Genomic DNA, 19,479 nt, shown 5'->3' on the forward strand with positions numbered 1-19,479 from the left:
AAAAAAATAAATACAATGAAACTTAATTGCAGAGGGCAAAAGAGACAAGAAAAATTTGTGTGTTGGCAGTCATTTTTATCAAGTTTTAGCAAAAAACTTGTTTTCTTTTCCTAATAAATAAATTAATTAAAACATTTAAAAACAAAATTACATACTGTTAGATAATTACCATTGGTATTTTCAACAAATTTTCTCCATTTTAATTTTCTTAAAAAAAAAAAAAAAAAAAAAAAAAAAAAATATTGAATGATTTACGATTAATAATGATTTTAAAATGATAAAAATTTGTTTAAAGAAAATTTCCCTATCAATAAAAGAGATTGAAATAGTGAAAGAAAAGATTGGCGTTGTCTTATTTTTGAGAAAGAGTGCAATCGGCATTGATAGAAATGAAGTGCCCAAACCAAAATGACAAAATATTGAAAAGAAAAAAAAAAAAGTTAAGAAAAAAAGTCAAAATGATAAGAGAATTAACGAGAAGTTGTTTAAAGTTTTCCAATTAATAAATTCTTGATTAAATAATTAAACTGAAATCATTTTAGCCCGTTTAGAAACTGATACTTCATTTCTAAAGATACAAGAGTTGTTGGAAGAAGAATTTGTTTTTTGTGGTTAATATTTTCTTTTTAACAAAATTCATAAATATTCAAACCCGTGAGAATTGACCAAACGCTTCGTCCAATCAAGTTATTAGCAGCTGCTATGATTAGAAGGGTGGAGTGGAGTGGAGGGGAGGGGGAAGGGAATTGTGTGCTTGTTAGTGTTGCCGACTGTCAGTGGCTGCAGCAGTTAGTGTACATCATTATGATTGGTCAGTTGCAGTGTTGATGTTACATGGGCAGTTACGGGCTGGAGACAACACACACATACAAGCACGCGCATCTACAACACACATACACACACACACATATTTGTATTCATGCGCACAGGCACACATGCAAACACGCACGTGCATACACACACGTATAATAGTTCACCATCATCACAAAGTTTTGTCATTCGCGCAGTTTCCAACTTGGTCAACTTTCTCTCAAGCAAAACTTAAAGATGTCCATTTGTACAATCGATAGCAGCCCCAAGACACAATGCCAATTAGAGTTGCTCGGAATGTCCAACGAAACAGGCGACCAATCACCGATGGAGGTGGACATCTAGAAAAAAGAAAAAAATTAAACGTTATAATTTCAAAAATGTTTTACATTTATAAGGCAATACAATACAGAATTTTTTTTTTTTTTAAAGTAAACAAATATTTGTTTGAAATCAAAATTTTTCAACGTTATACGCCTTCTCCAGGATATTTTTTCTTTGTCGCATGGTGTTAAAACGGAGGAAAATAGTAGTAAAGAGTCTCAAATCTAATAGGTCCCGCACTCTCGGCCAATCTCTGTCCCATCGCTGCAATGTTGCATCCCTGTGTCGTTTTACAAATACTTTAATGGATTGTGCTCTGATGAACTCAAACTACTTGTGCGTCTTTAACAGACATACTCCTGACTAATCTGAAAAGCAGCAAAATTCCAACCCTTCACTGTTTCTGTCCCTAAATGCTGGCAAGCATTCTACTCTAATAATTTCTTCATGAACAAAGCTTCTTTCTTAGAACTGCACACTTGTGGAACCCTCTTCCGTTTACTTGCTTTTCAGTTGAATACAATATAGCCGTCTTCAAGTCCAACATGAACAAGTTCTTGATGAGCCATTCTCCTTAAGTAATCCAATTTTACCAAATCTACACTTTTAACGGTTACTATGATATTGTCCTTTTGACATCTGTATGTTCTTTAACCCTTATCCTCGAGTGGCTTCTGGGCTTTGATAAGTGATGATTCTCTAGTAAAAAAAAAAAAAAGAAAAAGAAAGCATTCTTCTAACACTAATGCCTAAAACTCTCCATAGTCAAAAGTAATGTTCAATATGAATAAGGGTCATCATATCCTAGTATGTATATCTCAAAAATACATAAAAGTCATTATTGAATCTTGATGAATAAAATTACAAAACAATATATTCTTATCGTGAATCTGTTTTTCACTCATATGCCTTGTAAAAAGAAAAAAAAATTAGTTTGGTTTTCACTGAAGCTCACTGCTTCCTGCACGTCCATCACAATTGTTTTTGTTTTGTTTTTTACTTCTGTGTTTGTACAAAAAGAAAAAAAAGATATTGCAGTATGTTGACTAACTTTTGCTCAACATGTCCTCAAGTTCCCACAGTGAAATGATAATATCCTATATTTCATCCTTTTTTCCTGGCACTCAATCAGTAGGTCACCATCTAGCTTATATTTTTTATCTTTCACAATTGCTAAATTATCCTCCAAGGGTACAGTCAATTTCAACATAATTCCAACCTTCTTTTTCTCATTCAACTCTAGTTACAATTAATCGCATTTATAAATTTAAGAGTTAAAAAATATTTATATGATTAAAAAAAAAAAAAAAGGCAAAAGAAACAAAGTAAAATGACTCCTAGGTAGATACAGCTGGTTTCAAATCATTAAATCATCAAGTGCCAAGCATTTTTATTATTATCATTATTCATGTTTTTTTAATAAAAAAAACTTCGGTGCTTGTGTATATTGGTGATTTTTTAAACCAGCACATTTCAGGTGAAAACATTATTACGTACTTACACGTTATGTCAAAATTAGTATACATTTTTCAAATTACAAAAAAAAAAATAATTCTGTAGATGTATTTGTAAAAAAAAAAAAAATCATCCACATGTAGTCAATTTAAGTCAAGGGAGATAAGTCAGTTTATCATACTGAATTAGTCATAGAACTGTTCCGCATTAAAACATACAATAAATTTGATAAATTCTATTTTTGCTTGTAATTATTTTTCTACTGAATTACTTTTCATAATTTTTGCAATTTATATCAATTTCGACATGACATGCAAGTATGTAAGAATGTTTTCACCTGAAATGCGTTGGTTTAAAAGATCACTAATCTACACAAGCAGCAAAACCTATTTTTTAATGTTTATTAAGAGAGATGATGGACATACTCACTTCATTATTTCTTGGATATCGCAGTCTTTTTCCCAATTATTAACAATCCCAGGAATATGGCCAATGCCTACAACACCCACAACAATAGGGTACAGCATTTCTAGAAACAGAAAATAAATTTACAACGTAAAAGAAAATGGATAAAACAATTAAAAATAATTTCAAAAATAATATAGAATACAATTATCTATTATATAAAGGGTGTGTGTGTGTGTGTGTGTGTGTGTGTGTGTATGTGTATGTCTGGCTAAAAGTAAAAAATTGTAAAACAAAGACCGACAAAGTTGGTATATTCTTGATCAACATTACCTCAAATAAATATCTAAAATTTTATTCTTTGACCCTAAACTGATGAAGATTTTGTTGCGGAGGGGGTCTTTTTTCCTCAGCAGTTTTCATGCATGAACTAACGAGATGTAACTGATTTTTTTTAGCAAGGAATTAATTTCCTTAGTTATCTGAGTGTCTGTATGTATGTGTGTATGTATGTCCAGAGCAAAAGCATAACCGGCCGTGCCTTCCATGCTTTTTAGATGACCCCTGGAGAAGTCGACCAAACACCAGTAGGGCAGTCAGAGATGGGTAGGCAGGCATTTGCTTTGTCATAAATAATTTGCCTGTTAAATAGGAGAATTATTTATTGTTTCCAAATCGATTTTGCCTGCCAGTTCACAACAACAGGTCAAAATTTACCTACTTATAGGGGAATTTCAGGGTTGGATTCGTTTCAGTTCATTTTGTTCAAAATATTTACTAATTTATTTTAATTTTTTTGTATGAAAACAAAATGAAACTTTTCATATCGTTTTGCTTTATTCATTTTTCTTCATACATTTATTAATCAGGTTGAGTAATTTGATAAGGTAGTTATAACATTTCATAAATCAATCAAAATATTTAAATTTCACATAACATTCAATGAGCATTAATTGCAATTTTTAGATTTTAATTATAATAAAAAAAAAAAAATGAACAAAACAAGTTTACGAAAACAAAACATTTTGTAAAATTTTTGCTATGAAAGTTTTGACACCCCACGCACTCCCTAGTCCTTCCAGGCTATGCCCTTTGTTCAGAGAGAGGAATGGACTGGGTGAAGGAGAAAGTAGGGTTTGTGGAAAATGAGAGAGAAAAGTAGAGTTTGGGGAAAGGGAGAGAGGAAAGAAGGAAGGCATAAAGAAAGATAGTGGAATATAAGAATCAATCCTAAGCACTTGTAGTTAAACATAACAATTCAGATAATAATGCTAACTGTATCTTTCCGCCAATGTCAGAAATTTAATGAAATCATTCTAGTCTTTATTTGTTTGCATATTTTTAAAGTTAAGATACTCAAGTATTCAATTTAAAATGAGTTATCTCCCTGGCTAACTTATTTTAAGGTAATTATTTAAAAATGTTTTATATTAGATGTTGTCTAGGCTGGAGTAAATAATTTTCGAAATAAATTGCTGCTAACTATCTTATTGTATTGCCAATAACATGGTACAATAAGAACTAGCAATGCACATGAAAAACTTGAAATTGCTTAAAATATCTCAATAATGGCATACATAGAAAGAGCTTGATGATCTAAGAAAAATCTTTAAATTTTTCAAAAATCTGACCAAAAATAAGGAAGTCATGACTATTTTTGTGCCTCGCATGTTTGGATATTTTTCCCCTCTTTAAAGCAATATGCGTTTTGTCACATTTTCTTACATTATTTTTTTCAGTAAAACTGTTATATCTTTGTTAAAACACAAGATTAAGCAATGAAATTTCGTATGCAAGTATATTTTTGTGCAAACAATCAGAACATGCCTTGATGAGTGGTGACTTTCTGGTAAAAGAAAAAATCTCCAGAAATTAATGTTTTGCAAGTAATCTTCAGTTAATGTACATGAATCTGTTACAATAGCATAAAAATTCCATGTACCCGTTTAAAAAAAAAAAAAAGAAAAAAACTCAAAGTTGAATTGTAATTCATGTACAAAAAACTGACATCTTATACTACCATTGTTTAGAAATTAATATACTGCAAGATTTCTTTGGTATTATTGTAGATTAACACCTGCTAAATTGACCTTACCTGCCTCCTCAAAATAGGTAGTTCCCTCCTTTTTTTTAGGCAATTACATATAAACACACTGAAAAATTGGACAGAAATGAAGAAAAACAAAAATCTAAATTTAATATAAAAATTTAATGTAAAATTATCTTAGATTTTAGGGTCATGATAATGTTTTAGGGCATTTTTTTTTTATAGGAAATAATCCTGTAGATTTTTTTATAGACAATTATGTGCATTTTTAATAGGGTCTGTGTGTGTGGATCAGTAATAGGGCAATTATATGTAAACACCTTGAAAACTTGGCAGAAAGAAAAAAAATTATTTTAAAATGAAGGATTAGTTTCAGTGTAAAATAATTCATGATTTTCCAGGCCATTTTAATGTTTTAGGACAGGTAATTTATTTTTATATGAGAGAGAAATCCTGCGTGCTTTTGTTTTCTAAAGGGTATGGGGTCTCTTTTTTATTATTTAGAAAATTATGCATGTTTTTAATGGTTTGTACGATGGGGAGGGTTTGCCATTAGGACTTAGGATTAGTGGTAGTTATGGGAGGCTTTTATTTTGGAGTGGGTGCCATTTAGACTTAGTGGTAGGGTTAAAGGAAATTTTTTTTGGAGTAGGACTTGTCACTCAGATTTAAGGTTAATGGTATGACAGGTTCAAGGGAGGCACTTTTAGGAGATGGACTTAGATTTAGTGGTAGTGGATATATATATATATATATATATATATATATATATATATATATATACACATACATACATCATACATACTTCAGAATAGTTTGTATTTTTTATCCTTTTTCTGCAAATCCTCCTGCTACAGGACTTCTGATAAATTTATTATTTTGACTTTGACTTTCCATGTCTCACTGACTTTAGCAAATAGGGTGCATACCTTTATAAGTATTTGCTAATATTTTCTCTCCTCTGATGAGATGGTAGATATCGAAACCCTATAGGTTAAGGAGATTAATTTTCTAAAGCATTCTTTGTCCTGCTTAGAATAATAAAAATTATTTGATATGAAACTCAACCACTTCATTTCATTTCAATGAGTTTTTTGAAATTCATTGAATTACAATGTAATATATATAGAGTGAATGAATAACATATTCCAAAGCTTACGATTTATTCTTTTAATTCAGTTGACATTGACAATTCTTGATAGTATCTGTTTCATGCAAAAAAATCAATCACTCAATTATTATATCAATTAGTGAACCTATTTTGCTCTTAACTCATCAGAAGAAATAGCAACAATCAATCCGTCAAAAGGAATTAAAGTATGTTTTGACATGATTAAAATCTGAAAATTGAAAGAGAAGCTGTAAATACCTTATATGTTTCCATTACGCCATTTTGAATTTAGAAAGAAAGTCACTAAACCCATCTATTCATACCAACAAGTTCTATTAATTTAGGTATATTCTGCCAGAAATATTCTATTAATAATTAGTAAATTTATTAATTATAATTAATGTATCCATATTCACGATATATTGCTCTGTAATTACATTGAGCTTCTTAAATAAGGATTGGTATATATTATAAGGAAATAAAGTATATTTCCACAGAAATATATATATATATATATATATATATACTAACTATTCAATTTGAAAAAATATCAAAAGATAAAAAAAAATAATCCACAATTACCTCCTGTTTAAAAATGGTAGATCCTTAATTTAATTCAAGTCAAGGGAGAGATAAGTCAATTTGTCATACTGAAATGGTCGCACAACTCTTCTACAATAAGACATACAATAAAACTCAATAAATTTTATTTTCACGTGTAATTATTTTTCTACTCTATCATTTTTTGATATTTTTGGAATTTATATCAATTTCACCACAACACGTAAATACATGTTTTCACCAAAAATGCATTGATTTAAAAGGTCACCAATGTAAACCGAAAAATTAATCCAAATTATCCCCTCCCATCTATCTAAAAAATCTACCCAGATTAACCTTCCACTACCACATGAAAAATTCTTTTCTTACTGCTGATGCAATTCTCTATCTGTAGAAGAGGCAGGTACGTCGAAGGATGGAGTACTGTTGCCACATCTGGGCAGGAGCTGCTAGAAAGATCTTATCCTGCCTTGACAGAATTCAAAATATACTTCGTAGCCTAATGGGGAGGTATGTCCTTTTCTCTCCCCTGCAACCTTTTTCTCACAGAAGAGACGTTGCAAGCCTGTCTCTGCTTTATCGTTATTTTAATGGCAAGTGCTCGTCTGAGATCAAACCTATGGTTCCCCCTCGCCAAACTTTCATGAGAAACACTCGTCTAGCTGAAAATACTATTGATAATTTCCCCCCACTCTTTATCTGTGCCTAAACCTAAACGTAGATTCCATGAACAAAGCTTTTTTTCTTAGAACTGCACACTTGTGGAACTCTCTTCTATTTGCCTGCTTTCCGGCTGACTATAATATGGTTGTCTTCAAGTCCAACATAAACAAGTTCTTGATGAGCCGTTCCCCTTAAGTAATCCAATTTACCAAATTTCCACTACTAACAATTACTACGTTACTGTCCCATTGAGCACTGTACACTTATTAACCCTTATCCTTGAGTGGCCTCTGAGCCTTGATAAGTGGTGACCCCCTTTGTAAAAAAAGTGCAAAGAAAAATTTTTGATCAGCAAAACGAGAGCAAATCTACTTACTTTCAGGATCGTCATTCAAAGGCACCGGCTTAGAAAGATTCTTCAGTGAATGAGCCAAGTAAATATCTCGCTCTTCAACAAACACGCGACTCAGAGCTGGAAATTCTCCCGTCATTTCTTTCAACATCTGTTCCAGTAAATCTTTTTGTTTACATTTTTCAACATCTTCTTTCCTGAAAAAAAAAAGACAAAAAGTTTGTAGCAAAGTTATACAAAAACAAAACAAAAAGTTTGCAGCAAAGTTATACAAAAAAAAAAAAAAAAGATAAAAATGGCAACAATATTTCTGTTGCTACAAAGTTAGTGTATGATCTTTAAAAATGTTACCGTCATAATAATTTTTCTGATTTAATGTTTATTGTACATGCTGGTATACATTGAACAGCTTCTAGAAATTTACTTTCAAACTAACCCATCTTTAGCAAAGTCTTTATTTACCCATTTTTCTCCTCTAGGAGAGTAGAAAGTGGGCTTTGCCTTTAATTTTGTCAGCATCGTAACTCTTGCTTCCCTTTTATCTCCCTGGTATACTCCTATTTTAATGTTAAAGTGGTTATGAAAAGTTAGTTTATTTTGTTTATTCATGTTCACCCCAAACAAGGCAAATTGCAACTTGGACATAAGTGGCGACTATTCGGCACCATGCAAGGAGATGAGCGAGATGTCGGTTTACATTACATCTAAACTTCTGCATATCAGTACAGTCAGGGAAGCAAGTAATAGGGAGAGAATTCTAAAGTTTAGCAGTCTGAGGGAAGAAGCTATTAGAGTAGGTTTTCCAGCATCTAGACACCTCTACAGTGAAAGGGTGGGAGTTTGTTGTTAAACGGGTTCATTCTAAGATAACCGAGTATTTTTGTACATTACTTGAACAACCTTCACCAACATTTGCCGGCAGGATTGTCGTTTAGTTGTATGAATACTCTCTAACCCTATATCGAGCAAAGGGGAATAAAGTGGGTGACACTGCCATATCACTGAACGTGAACAGAACGTTTTCTCAAGTAAATAAATGAATAATTAAGAGTTTTAAATAAAAATAATTTCTTTTATTTTTAAAATAAAACTTTTTCACGTTCCGTGAGATAGCGTTGTCACCAACTTAATTCCCCTTTGCTCAGTATAGGGTTAGAGAGTATTCATACATTCTCTGATGTATCGTTATTTTCATGGAAAGTGTTCGAATGAGCTTCAATCTATGGTCCCCCCTCGCCAAACTTTCACAAGAAACACTCGTCTAGCTGTAAGCACTATCAATAATTCCCCCCACTCTTTATCTGTGCCTAAACCTAAACGTAGATTCCATGAACAAAGCTTTTTTCTTAGAACTGCACGCCTGTGGAATTGTCTTCCGTTTTCCTGCTTTCCGGTTGACTACAATATGGTTGTCTTCAAGTCTAACGTAAATAAGTTCTTGATGAGCCGTTCCATATAAGTTATCAACTTTACCAAATTTTCATTACTAATGATTACTATAATGTCCAATTTCTACTGTACACTCTTTAACCCTTATCCTTGAGTGGCCTCTTGGCCTTGATAATGTGGTGATGCCTATGTAAAAAAAAAAAATAAATAAATAAAAAAAATACAACTAAACGGCAATCCTGCCCATTTGCCATAGCTTACGTAAAGCCAACACTACTAGTGCTAACTAAATAATCTAGTACTACTTGTTTTTCAAATCTGAATCATCTGCACCAATTCTCCAACTAAATGTTACTAGCAAATCACTCAGCACAAAATAAAAACTGACAAATCCACGAGGAAGGTCAACAGCCATCTAGGACATAAAATATCAATGCACTTGCTGGCACATGGTAGGTGCCCCTTCGATGAGAGCATTGGTTGTCTTGCTTCCTCTATGCTACTAGATTTTGTTCTCTTGTGGAAGATCAGATAATAAATAAACGTGGATTTATAAGATAAAAAATTCAACCTTGATCGCGTTCGGGGCCCGTGGCGCAGTTGATAGAGACGTTGATGAACATTGTCTGAAGGTAGCGGTTTCAATCCTACCCAAAGCCGGCCAGACGCTTACTTGGCCAAAACGTGGTGAGATGGCAACAACTCCGGATGGCAGTGATTGCTGAGAATGCAGTTAGGAGATTCGAAGTTCCTATCCGTCACGGTTACCACCTGATGAAGGCCAGAGGAATAGTTGACCAAAACGTCATGAAACAAAAACCAATAAAGATGAGAATAATAGTCCGCAATAAATAAATTAATATAAATAATACTCATCTCAATAATGAATTCCAATTTTTTTTTTTTTTTATTTACATAAACTATCCAATTTCAAATAAAGAGATGTTCTGTGTGTATTTGAATAATAAAATTTCTTTGTTTTTTTCTACAGATAAGTTGAAATAATCAAAAAACTTTAAAATGTCACTTACGTGATTGGTTCTTTGGCTGTGATCAAAAACCATGCTAAACGTAATTTCTGCCACCAAGAAAGGGATTGTAGGGCTCTTCGGAGTGTAACTTGAATTGGTCGGTCACCAAGATGAAAGTCACAGCCTGGAATATTCAAGGTCTAAACAAAAAGAAATGTTTATTCTAGACAAGTGACCATAACTTCATATATATAAAAAAATAATTTAAACAAAAATACAGAAATTGAATTTTTTCAAAATAAAATATTTGCCTCTTAATGTAGTTTTAAAACAGTTTATTCAAAATTTTTCATTTTAAGATGTTTTAAAGAGCATTTTGACAATTCTCTTTACATTACAGTGACCACACATCTAAAAAGCAGATAGTTGCAATACAACAAGGGCCAAGAACATTTTATTTACATTGAAAAAAATTTTTTTAAAACTTTTCTGCTAACCTGATGATAAATATTTTACGTTTGAAAATTAATAAGAAACATTACAAGTTTTAAAAAAAATGAGTGATTTAAAAAAAAAAAAAAAAAGAAATATTTGCATCTTAACGTGGTTTCAAAACAGTTTGTTTATCAAAAATATTGAATTTTATTAAAAGATGTTTCTGGGAGCGTTTTGCCAATTCTCATAACGCTTATAGCTTATAATGTGTCTGTTTATAATCAAAACTATGTCACTATACTATCTCTCACAATTATCCCTTTACTTTTTAAGGTTTTATTTTAAATGATTTTATTTTTTAAAAATCATAGATTAGGTGCATTGTGTAATTTATCTACTATATTTCAAAACACAATTCAATTAATACACAAAACAGAATTATGGTTCATCTAATGAATAATAGGATGGCCAATTAATATTTGGAAATTTTTAATGGATTTTTAATAAATAAGTTGTGAGTACTAATGATTCTCTAATTGAATTCATTTTAATAAATATTCAAAATAATTTTGTAGTTAAATCTTAATAGAAAAGCTATAAAACAAAACTGTAATCATGATATCTTTCAATTCAATAAATCTTTCAATGAAACAGCATTTCTATTATTTTTATCAGTTGAGAGAAACTGAGAGTGGTGGCAACAAGAGTCAATGTGTCATTTCTGAAGCTGCAAAATGTATATCTTCAAATCTATGTTGACAAGGCACAATGGTCATTTCAAACAGTGATTTTTAAAGACTTGTGCTTCTGTCTCATGTTGTTGAGATTTTGGCTGAATGTGGTGTCACTTATGAAGTCTGTTATAGACGTTATTGTATCTCAAGATCATATGATCAAAAGTGCCATATCAGCGTATGTTGATGACATTTTTATTGATGAAAGTATAGTTTCTGCATTGCGCATGTAACAAAATTTTTTGGACTATGGTTAGGTTTCCAAGGATCCAGTGCTATTGAGAGATGGAGCCAGAGTTATTGGCTTGTAGGTCTGGGGAAAAAAGATGGCATTCTCCGATGGAAACAAAGAAGTCAAATTCCTGAAATCTCTGATGGACTGACCAACTGGTGCATATTTTTTCTCTGCAACAAACTTGTTGGTCACTTTCCTGTATATAAGTGGCTCAGGATGGCAGTTGCATTTATCAAGCGCCTGGCAACTGCAGTAACAAATGACTGGGATGATAGGATCAAAAACAGTTCTCTCTGTCACACATTGGTAGAGATTCTGAGCCGAGTACAAGAAGCAGATCCCATTGGAGGAAACTGGTGTATGGATGGTAAACAAATTACAGTCTGGGTAGATGCAAGTGGCATAGCTACAAGAGTGGTATTGGAAGTGAATGGGACCGTCATTGAGGATGCGTGTTGGCTACGTCCAACTGACAATGCTCAGTACATCAATCTAGCCGAACATGCTGCAGCACTCAAAGGAGTCAATTTAGCCCTTCAGTGGGAGGCGAAAGTGTTACATTTGGTCACTGATTTGGCATGTGTGCACGGATGGATTTCCGACACTTTAACTATAAAGCCACACAAACACAAGTGCAGTTGGTGAAATGCTAGTCAGGCAACAGTTAGGAACTTAGTGATCGCTGGCAAAATAATATGGATTGACCACAGATGTGAAACTCGTGAAGTCCTATCAGAATTGCGCAGGTGGATGGATTTGCTTAAGGAAAGAAAAGTGCTGGTGCTCAAAGGTTGCGTAATGGTAGGAGGATGACTAGACAAGGACCAGGTGGTTGACATCCATCATTAAAATGGACATCCGGGTGTGAAGCGGACCTTATACTTTGCCAAGTTAATTGACTCACAAGTGTCCAAAGAAATTGCTAAATCAGTTGTGAAAACCTGTGAAACCTGTTGATCGATAAATCTGGCACCTGTTCACTGGAGAAAAAGAAAACTCAGAAGAGTAATTGGGGCAGCTTGGCAATGGACATAACTTTGGTGAACTCAAAAAGAATTGGGATGTGCATCTGCGGTTTCACTGTGTCTACTCACAAAGTAGAAACGGAATTGTAGAATGATGCTCTAGGACTCTTAAGACCATCACGGCTAGAAAGAATTGTTCAATATTGGAGGCGATTTATTGGCACAATGTCACCCTGAGGGTTGACGTTTCACATTCCACTGCACCGACTGACACACTACATAGATACCATGTCCATGTGTTGAGGCTAACCTACTGGTTAAAACAGAGGTAACTGGAAGGACGTATAAAAAAGGAGACGTTCTTTGGGTTAAAAACCCATGCGGCAGGGGTACAACAAAACATAGGATTGATCGTGTTACTGAAGTGATCAACCTGCAATTAGTGAAAATTGATAAGGTGCCTCGTCACATTAAAAACCTTCGACCAGTAATACGAAAGCAATTATCATCGAATGACGAAAGTGATTCTGAGGTTAGCGAGTATTTAATCTACTTGAATTCAAATATGTTGAACAGGATTCTGATGCCAGGAGCCTCCCAACTGAGTGTCTGTTGAAACTCAGACCGCAAGCAAGAATATGTGTGAGAGTGAAGCCTGCATAGTTCCTCTTCGAAGTACTCAAAAAAAGACGGATACTACTCCCCTGCCTTGATTGTGATCATGAGATCAGGAGGGAGTGTAGGGAAAATTTTAACTTACTTGACTAACATGTGTGTGCTTTATAGGGTTCTGTCACTTGACAAAATAAAAAAAAAAAAAAAAAAAAAGGAGACTCACAGTTGCTTTCATGCTTGATGATCACACGTGAGTAATGCAGACTCTTACTGTATCTATGCAAATGAGATTATCCCAGCACATAAAAAGAGCGGTGGAGGAAACAGGAGGTTGAGCTGGAAGACGAGGTACCAGAGAAACGAACACGTGCAACAGATTGTTTAAGTCAATTAGAAAAACTGTAGGCGGAAAAGATCACACAACTTTATTGAAACTGTCAAACTAGAACATCTAAAAATTTAGATTTAAGTGCATCAACTTCACCATGTTAAACAAATTGATGCACAGGCATCTCCAGAGATAACAGTAGTGAAATAAAGCCCCTAGAGAAGGTTCATTCCTTATTACACGCAATAATAACTAATAATAACGTTTAAAATTACTCCTCACATCTATCTGGTCGATCCACACTTATGAACTAAATAAAAGGTTTCAAATTCTGTAATATTGGTTCTCAAATTCAACATGAATATTCTCGAGTCTGTAAAGATATACCTGAAGAATGTCAGAGGTTACATTGATCAAAATGTTGCAAAAATAACAACCAAGATGAGAATAGTAGTCTGAATATTTCAATGATAAATTATCAATTCTCATCTCAAATCCCAAAGCAAATATTACATTTATTTATATATATATATATATATATATATATATATATATATATATATATAATTTGCGGCTCATTCATTTATAGTTTTAGTTTTTTATTTAATCAAATTGTTTAATTTTAATATTTTCATATAATTATATAATAAAATAATTTATAATCTACGTAATACAATAAAATCTATATAATAAAATAAAGTCGTTTTTACCCTATGCCTTCAGACATAAGAAAATAACCGACTAGTTAGATATGCTAATCTTTTCTGCACATTAATTACCATAAGTACTCATGCATGTTTCATTCTGTATTCATTATATTTTACCTATCCATTCAAACTCTCTCAAACAAACCTTTCAAAGAGAAGGTAGCATCAACTTTTACTCACTACTATTTAATCTACTATCACGCCTACCAGATTCAATGTGTTACTTTTCAATTGAAATTTCTGAAAAACAACAACTGTTCAATAAAACTTCATATTTCTGCATTGGTAAACTTTGTACATTGCTTCCTCTAAACAATTACTTCCTCCTCTGAATACAATACTATTTCAATACACAATGCTGGTTTACTTTATATCCGACTGCAGAATACGTGAATATTGGATTACTTCTCAAACATTTCCAACCATAAGCTAAACTATTTTGAAACATTCCTATTGATTCTGAACAGTTATTATTAGTTAACTATTTAATAACTTTTATTACAGACATCCGTTTTGATGATTACCTAAGTTGAGAAGGATTTCTGTGAAAAAAAAAAAAAAAAAGCTTCAATTGAGGAAAGGTTTACTCCCTCCATTAATTTATGAGTTATACAAATAATTCATATACAAAATTAAAATATTAACCAGTAATCTTTTGCCTTTATTCTTTTTTTGTGCCGGGGGGGGGGGGGGGGTCGCAAACAGTTTTACACCAACTTCTGCATGATTATAATTATATCCATAAATAAAGTAGATTATTTTGTCCTGTCTCTACTTGCAGTATCAGAGTATTTATGGATGAATCCTATTTTAATTGTGTAAATTACTTACATTAAAGCAGCGACTTAAAACAAATAGTTAAAGATAAAAAATGTTTTTGATTCATATCCAAAGTGTATTTGCTTTAAAACAACAATGCAGCAATTCAAAGCAAAATTGAACAGGTTACTGTATTTTCTTCTGTGTACATTTCTACCTCCCTTTCTATACATGGCAACTGAAACATGCTTGCTTTATTTTTTTTTGATAAATAAATTTAATTGAATTGATGTACATTTTAGTATGTTTGTTTACTTTGCGCAGGACGTCCATGTATCAAAAAATAAATAAAATAAGTCTGTGTGGCAAAAAAGACAGCCTCTGCATGAATACAATTTTATCCATAAATTTCATAAAACAAATTAGTATTAACTTCAGCTATTCAGCAAATTTGTGACCTATTTGTGTTAACACAATTTAAAATCCATTACTTATGGATAAATTCTATTTTAATCATGCAAATTAATGACAGTTATACTTTATAAAATTTGTACTTCAGCTTAAAATTATTTATTTCATCTGAGTAACACCGGAGCCAAGATTCTGTGAGTGAATTAACAAAATATCTGACATTTTATTCTTAATGAAATATTCTCTAAGTAGATCCATTGTATTTAACAAAATCGATTTTTATGTACGTACATACGAGATAATGTGTGTGTGTGTGTGTGTGTGTGTGCGAGAGAGAGAGAGAGAGAGAGAGAGAGAGAGAGAGAGAGAGAGAGAAAGACAATAACCTCTTTGAAGGCTCGCCTGAATTCTCCTCCGGGTGCCATCCCAAGTTCTTTGGTTAAATGGGCTGATAAACTTAATAGCAGCAAATGTAAACAACCTTGAACAACACCACTCTACAAAAAAAAATAAATAAATAAAAAAAATAACATTAAAAATCGACAAAAAAAAAAGAAAAGAAAAAAAAAAGGATACCATTAAGAATAGACAAAACAAATATTAGGTTGGTGCAAAAATAATGTTTTTTGATATGAGGTTGAACGTAAAACAACAACAACACAAAAACAACATTATTTTTGCACCAACCTAATAATACCATTAAAATACAACATATACCATTAAAAGAAAAAATAAGATCTGAATAAATTCCTAAATACTTAATACATTAATATACATTTTGGAAATTATTAATGAAATATTTTAGTAAAACTGCCATCATTTGTATGCTCCAACAATTTGGAGAAAAAATTTTTTTAATCTGACTCACCAAATAAACTGGGATATTATTAGAATTTTGTTGAAATATGTACTCTCAGAACTCTTTTGTACTGCCATGCTTATAAAAATAACCCACTATATAAGAATGTGAGAGGCTAATAGCAAAAAAAAAAAGTTGAAATCAAGCTGAATTTGCCAGGCTCTACATTGCAAGTGAAACCATCACATTTGCGAGTGATTTGTCAAAGAGGCGACTAGAAATAAAGAAACGCTTATCTTTCTGTGATTGTATTTCTTTCACTGATAATCTTCCAAAGCTCATTACTGACTGAAAAATATCTTTTCAACTTTTTTTTTATAAAACGAACAAAGATAAATTATTTAAACAATAAAAGTTTAATAGAACAATATACTCTTTTTTTTCTACAAAGGCTGTTTAAAAAAAAAACACCTGAAGAAATTAGAATATATAAAATTTGTGGTATATTAGAATTACACTTACAAAAAAAAAAAAAATCTTTATGATGTATGTACTCATCATGAAACAAAGAGGTCATATTCCAAAAATCACAAGGGTTAGGCTAGTAACTTTTCTATTTAGCTAGTAAACAAAAATATTTAGTTGTTAAAGGTCAACTAAAAATAAATTTATCCGTAGAGCTCTGCTTGCCAACCCAGGGTGTGTGATTCATATACAAAAATGATCCCCTGCTTTAAATTTCAATTTTTGTTTAAAAAAAAAAAAAAAAAAAAAAAAAAAATTCCACTGAATTTTAACAAATAAGAATATTTATTAAAATCAATTTTGCACTCATCTGGTCTTTTCAACTGTTAAATCTTAAAATATATAAGTGACCTTGTTAGTGTGTGTGTGTGTGTGTGTGTGTGTGTGTGTGTGTGTGTGTGTGCGAAAAGTCTCTACCAAACACCTATCTGAATATTTAGTTAAAATTTGATATATAGGTATTTGTACCTGTAACACACTTTTGATTTGGTTTTAGCTGGCAAAAATTGCTCCTAAGGGGTCAAAAATTGACAACAAAACAGTCGACTTTGGCAAGGTAAGTCAAATAAAATATTACCCTTGCTATTACTTCTGCGCATGTACAAAATCAAACATTCATAGCTCAAAGACACTTAATTTTTAATCTTTAGTATCTAACTGTCAGTGGCTCAGACAGAAATGACGCTGGAGAAATAAATGATGACTAAGGTTGGAGCACTAAACGTTCTGATTTTGATTCTAATAGAGTTACCCAAGTCATATTTCTTTTTATAACTTTTGAAAAGTTACTATATATTGGATAATAATCAATCGAGAATTGGTTTATAATATGAAATCTGCATGAATTAAAATATATTTATGCATATTTTATGATCAGGCTATGCCAGACGACCTGTTAATAAATCCTGAAAATTCCATCAAGTTCAAATGATCGTAATGGGGGGGGGGGTTACTCAGGAGTAAAATTCATTTTAAGTAAAAAAAAAAAAAGAAATTTAATTTCACTTTCATTGCCTGTCCTCATATAAAGTTTCTGCCGTTTTTCTTTTCTTATTCTCATTGCTCTGCTATCTAATGACAGAAATCAGAAATTGAGGGAATACAACCGTAATGTTTCTGCTGATGGAGATCAAGAGGGAATAACTTGATCCTGCAAACCTTTTTAGGCTACTAGGCCCAATAACACAATTAGCAAATAGTTTGAAGTAGCTTTTTAATATTTTTTTTTTTTACTATTAGGTCATAAGCTGTAACATAGTACGGATGTAAATGTGTGTGAAATGACATCACTGGTAAAGGAAAAACAGACTATAAAAAAAAGAGAAAAGGAACGCACACATGAGAGACGTAGAGTACGGAACAAGATAACATTTGAGATCTTGTGAGAAGCATAGAGACTGTTCTAGATCATGTAGGTGACGTCATGGCTGTAACAATGAGGAAATAAATCTTGTTGCTACAAAAAAAATAAATAAAAATAAAAGCAAGTTGGAGTTATTTCCTATTCTTTTTCTTGGTCTCCTTTGTGACTGAAACTGCACACAACATGTGTTGGTTTCCATACAACATTAGAGCCACTCAAGGATATAGGTTAATACAGGGTGACCAAAAAAAACGGGCCCCAACTCTAATTAGACCCTGTTTCTTAGTGTATTGTCCGAATGGAATTAAACTTTGGTCATAACTAGTTTATTATATTCAAAACATCACATCAAAACACTACGGTCTTTGACTTTTTTTTCTCCGTTCTACAGCATATGTTCTAGATGGCTTCCATTAAGCTCCGTGCATTTTTTGAGGTGCAGCACAAAATTGTCCATGACGTTCTTACAGACCGAATTGGTAATGGCTTCCTTGAGTTATGTCATGGTTCTGGGTTTCCCTGCGTAGACTCTGTCCTTAAGATAGCTCCAAAGAAAAAAAATCCGGCGGGGGAGGGGGGGGGCTAGGTCCGGGCTATGGGTTGCCTACTCAAAATCAGTCTTGAGATTGATCACTCAGCCTCCGAAATTCTCTTTCAGCCAATCTTGGGACAGGTTTGAGGTGTGAGAACTTGTTCCGTCCTGCTGGAACCAAAACTTGCACATGAGCGACGGGTAGATGGTCTGGAGCTCACTCTTGAAGGTTTTGAGGACCTCCACATACCGCTCCTTGGTAACTGTCACTGCTGCGTCAGATTCTTTGACGAAGCTTGGTCCGACGATGTCTCTGGCCAAGATTGCAGCCCACACCGTGCACTTAGGAGAGTGCAGGGGCTTGGTGGCTTCTTCATTGGGTCTGGATTTCCCCTAGAAGACATTTGTCTTGGAGTTTGCCTTTCCATCAAGATGGAAGTGGGCTTCATCTGAGGTATAAAGGAGGTTAAGGAAACTTGGTGTCTCCTCGATCTTCTCGAGCATCTTGACTGCCATAACCCTCCTCTACTTCTTGTCTGAGGCTGTAAGGGTCTGCAGCGTCTGTATTCTGTATGGGTAAGCCCTGATATCGTTCACCAGCACTCTCCTGCAAGTCTCACGGGACATACCGAGGGATTGACTTCGCTTACGCACAGAGCATTTCGGAGTTTGCTGGAGAGACTCTCTCACTCTTTTGACCAGCTCGGCTGTTCGCTTCTTGAGACGCCCCGAGTGGCTTGGACGGTTCTCTCTGGCAGCATTGAGGTTCTCCACGGTCCCATACTTCTCGAAGTGGTCCACCCAGTTCTGAATTCTGCTTTTGGATGGAGCCTTTTCATATTCGAACTGACGCATGAAACTGTCCTGGGTTTTCTTAAACGAGCCTGTCTTGTTGTAAAATTTAACACAGTGTATTCTTTGTCCCAGCTCCCACTGGGGTCTTGGTGTACTCATGGTCGTTGATTCTGCCATGTCCTGTAAAA

The 19,479-nt window shown here is 33.2% G+C and overlaps 1 protein-coding gene across 1 annotated transcript in view; it reads right to left on the minus strand.

Annotated features, from left to right (window-relative positions):
- Positions 1 to 217: 217 nt before the first annotated feature.
- LOC145293857 (traB domain-containing protein-like) overlaps positions 218 to 19,479 on the minus strand; it is an 88,205-nt gene continuing 68,943 nt past the window's right edge. The window contains exons 5-9 of the mRNA XM_080140567.1: positions 15,664 to 15,774; positions 10,149 to 10,288; positions 7,753 to 7,925; positions 3,019 to 3,118; positions 218 to 1,151 (exon numbers count right to left, since the gene is read on the minus strand). Coding sequence (XP_079996693.1) covers positions 1,031 to 1,151; positions 3,019 to 3,118; positions 7,753 to 7,925; positions 10,149 to 10,288; positions 15,664 to 15,774 — 645 coding nt within the window. The 3' untranslated portion in view covers positions 218 to 1,030. The remainder of the gene's footprint in view (positions 1,152 to 3,018; positions 3,119 to 7,752; positions 7,926 to 10,148; positions 10,289 to 15,663; positions 15,775 to 19,479) is intronic.

This window comes from Euprymna scolopes, chromosome 15 (genome assembly GCF_053919585.1).
Source record: "Euprymna scolopes isolate OS-2025 chromosome 15, ASM5391958v1, whole genome shotgun sequence".
Taxonomy (NCBI): domain Eukaryota; kingdom Metazoa; phylum Mollusca; class Cephalopoda; order Sepiida; family Sepiolidae; genus Euprymna; species Euprymna scolopes.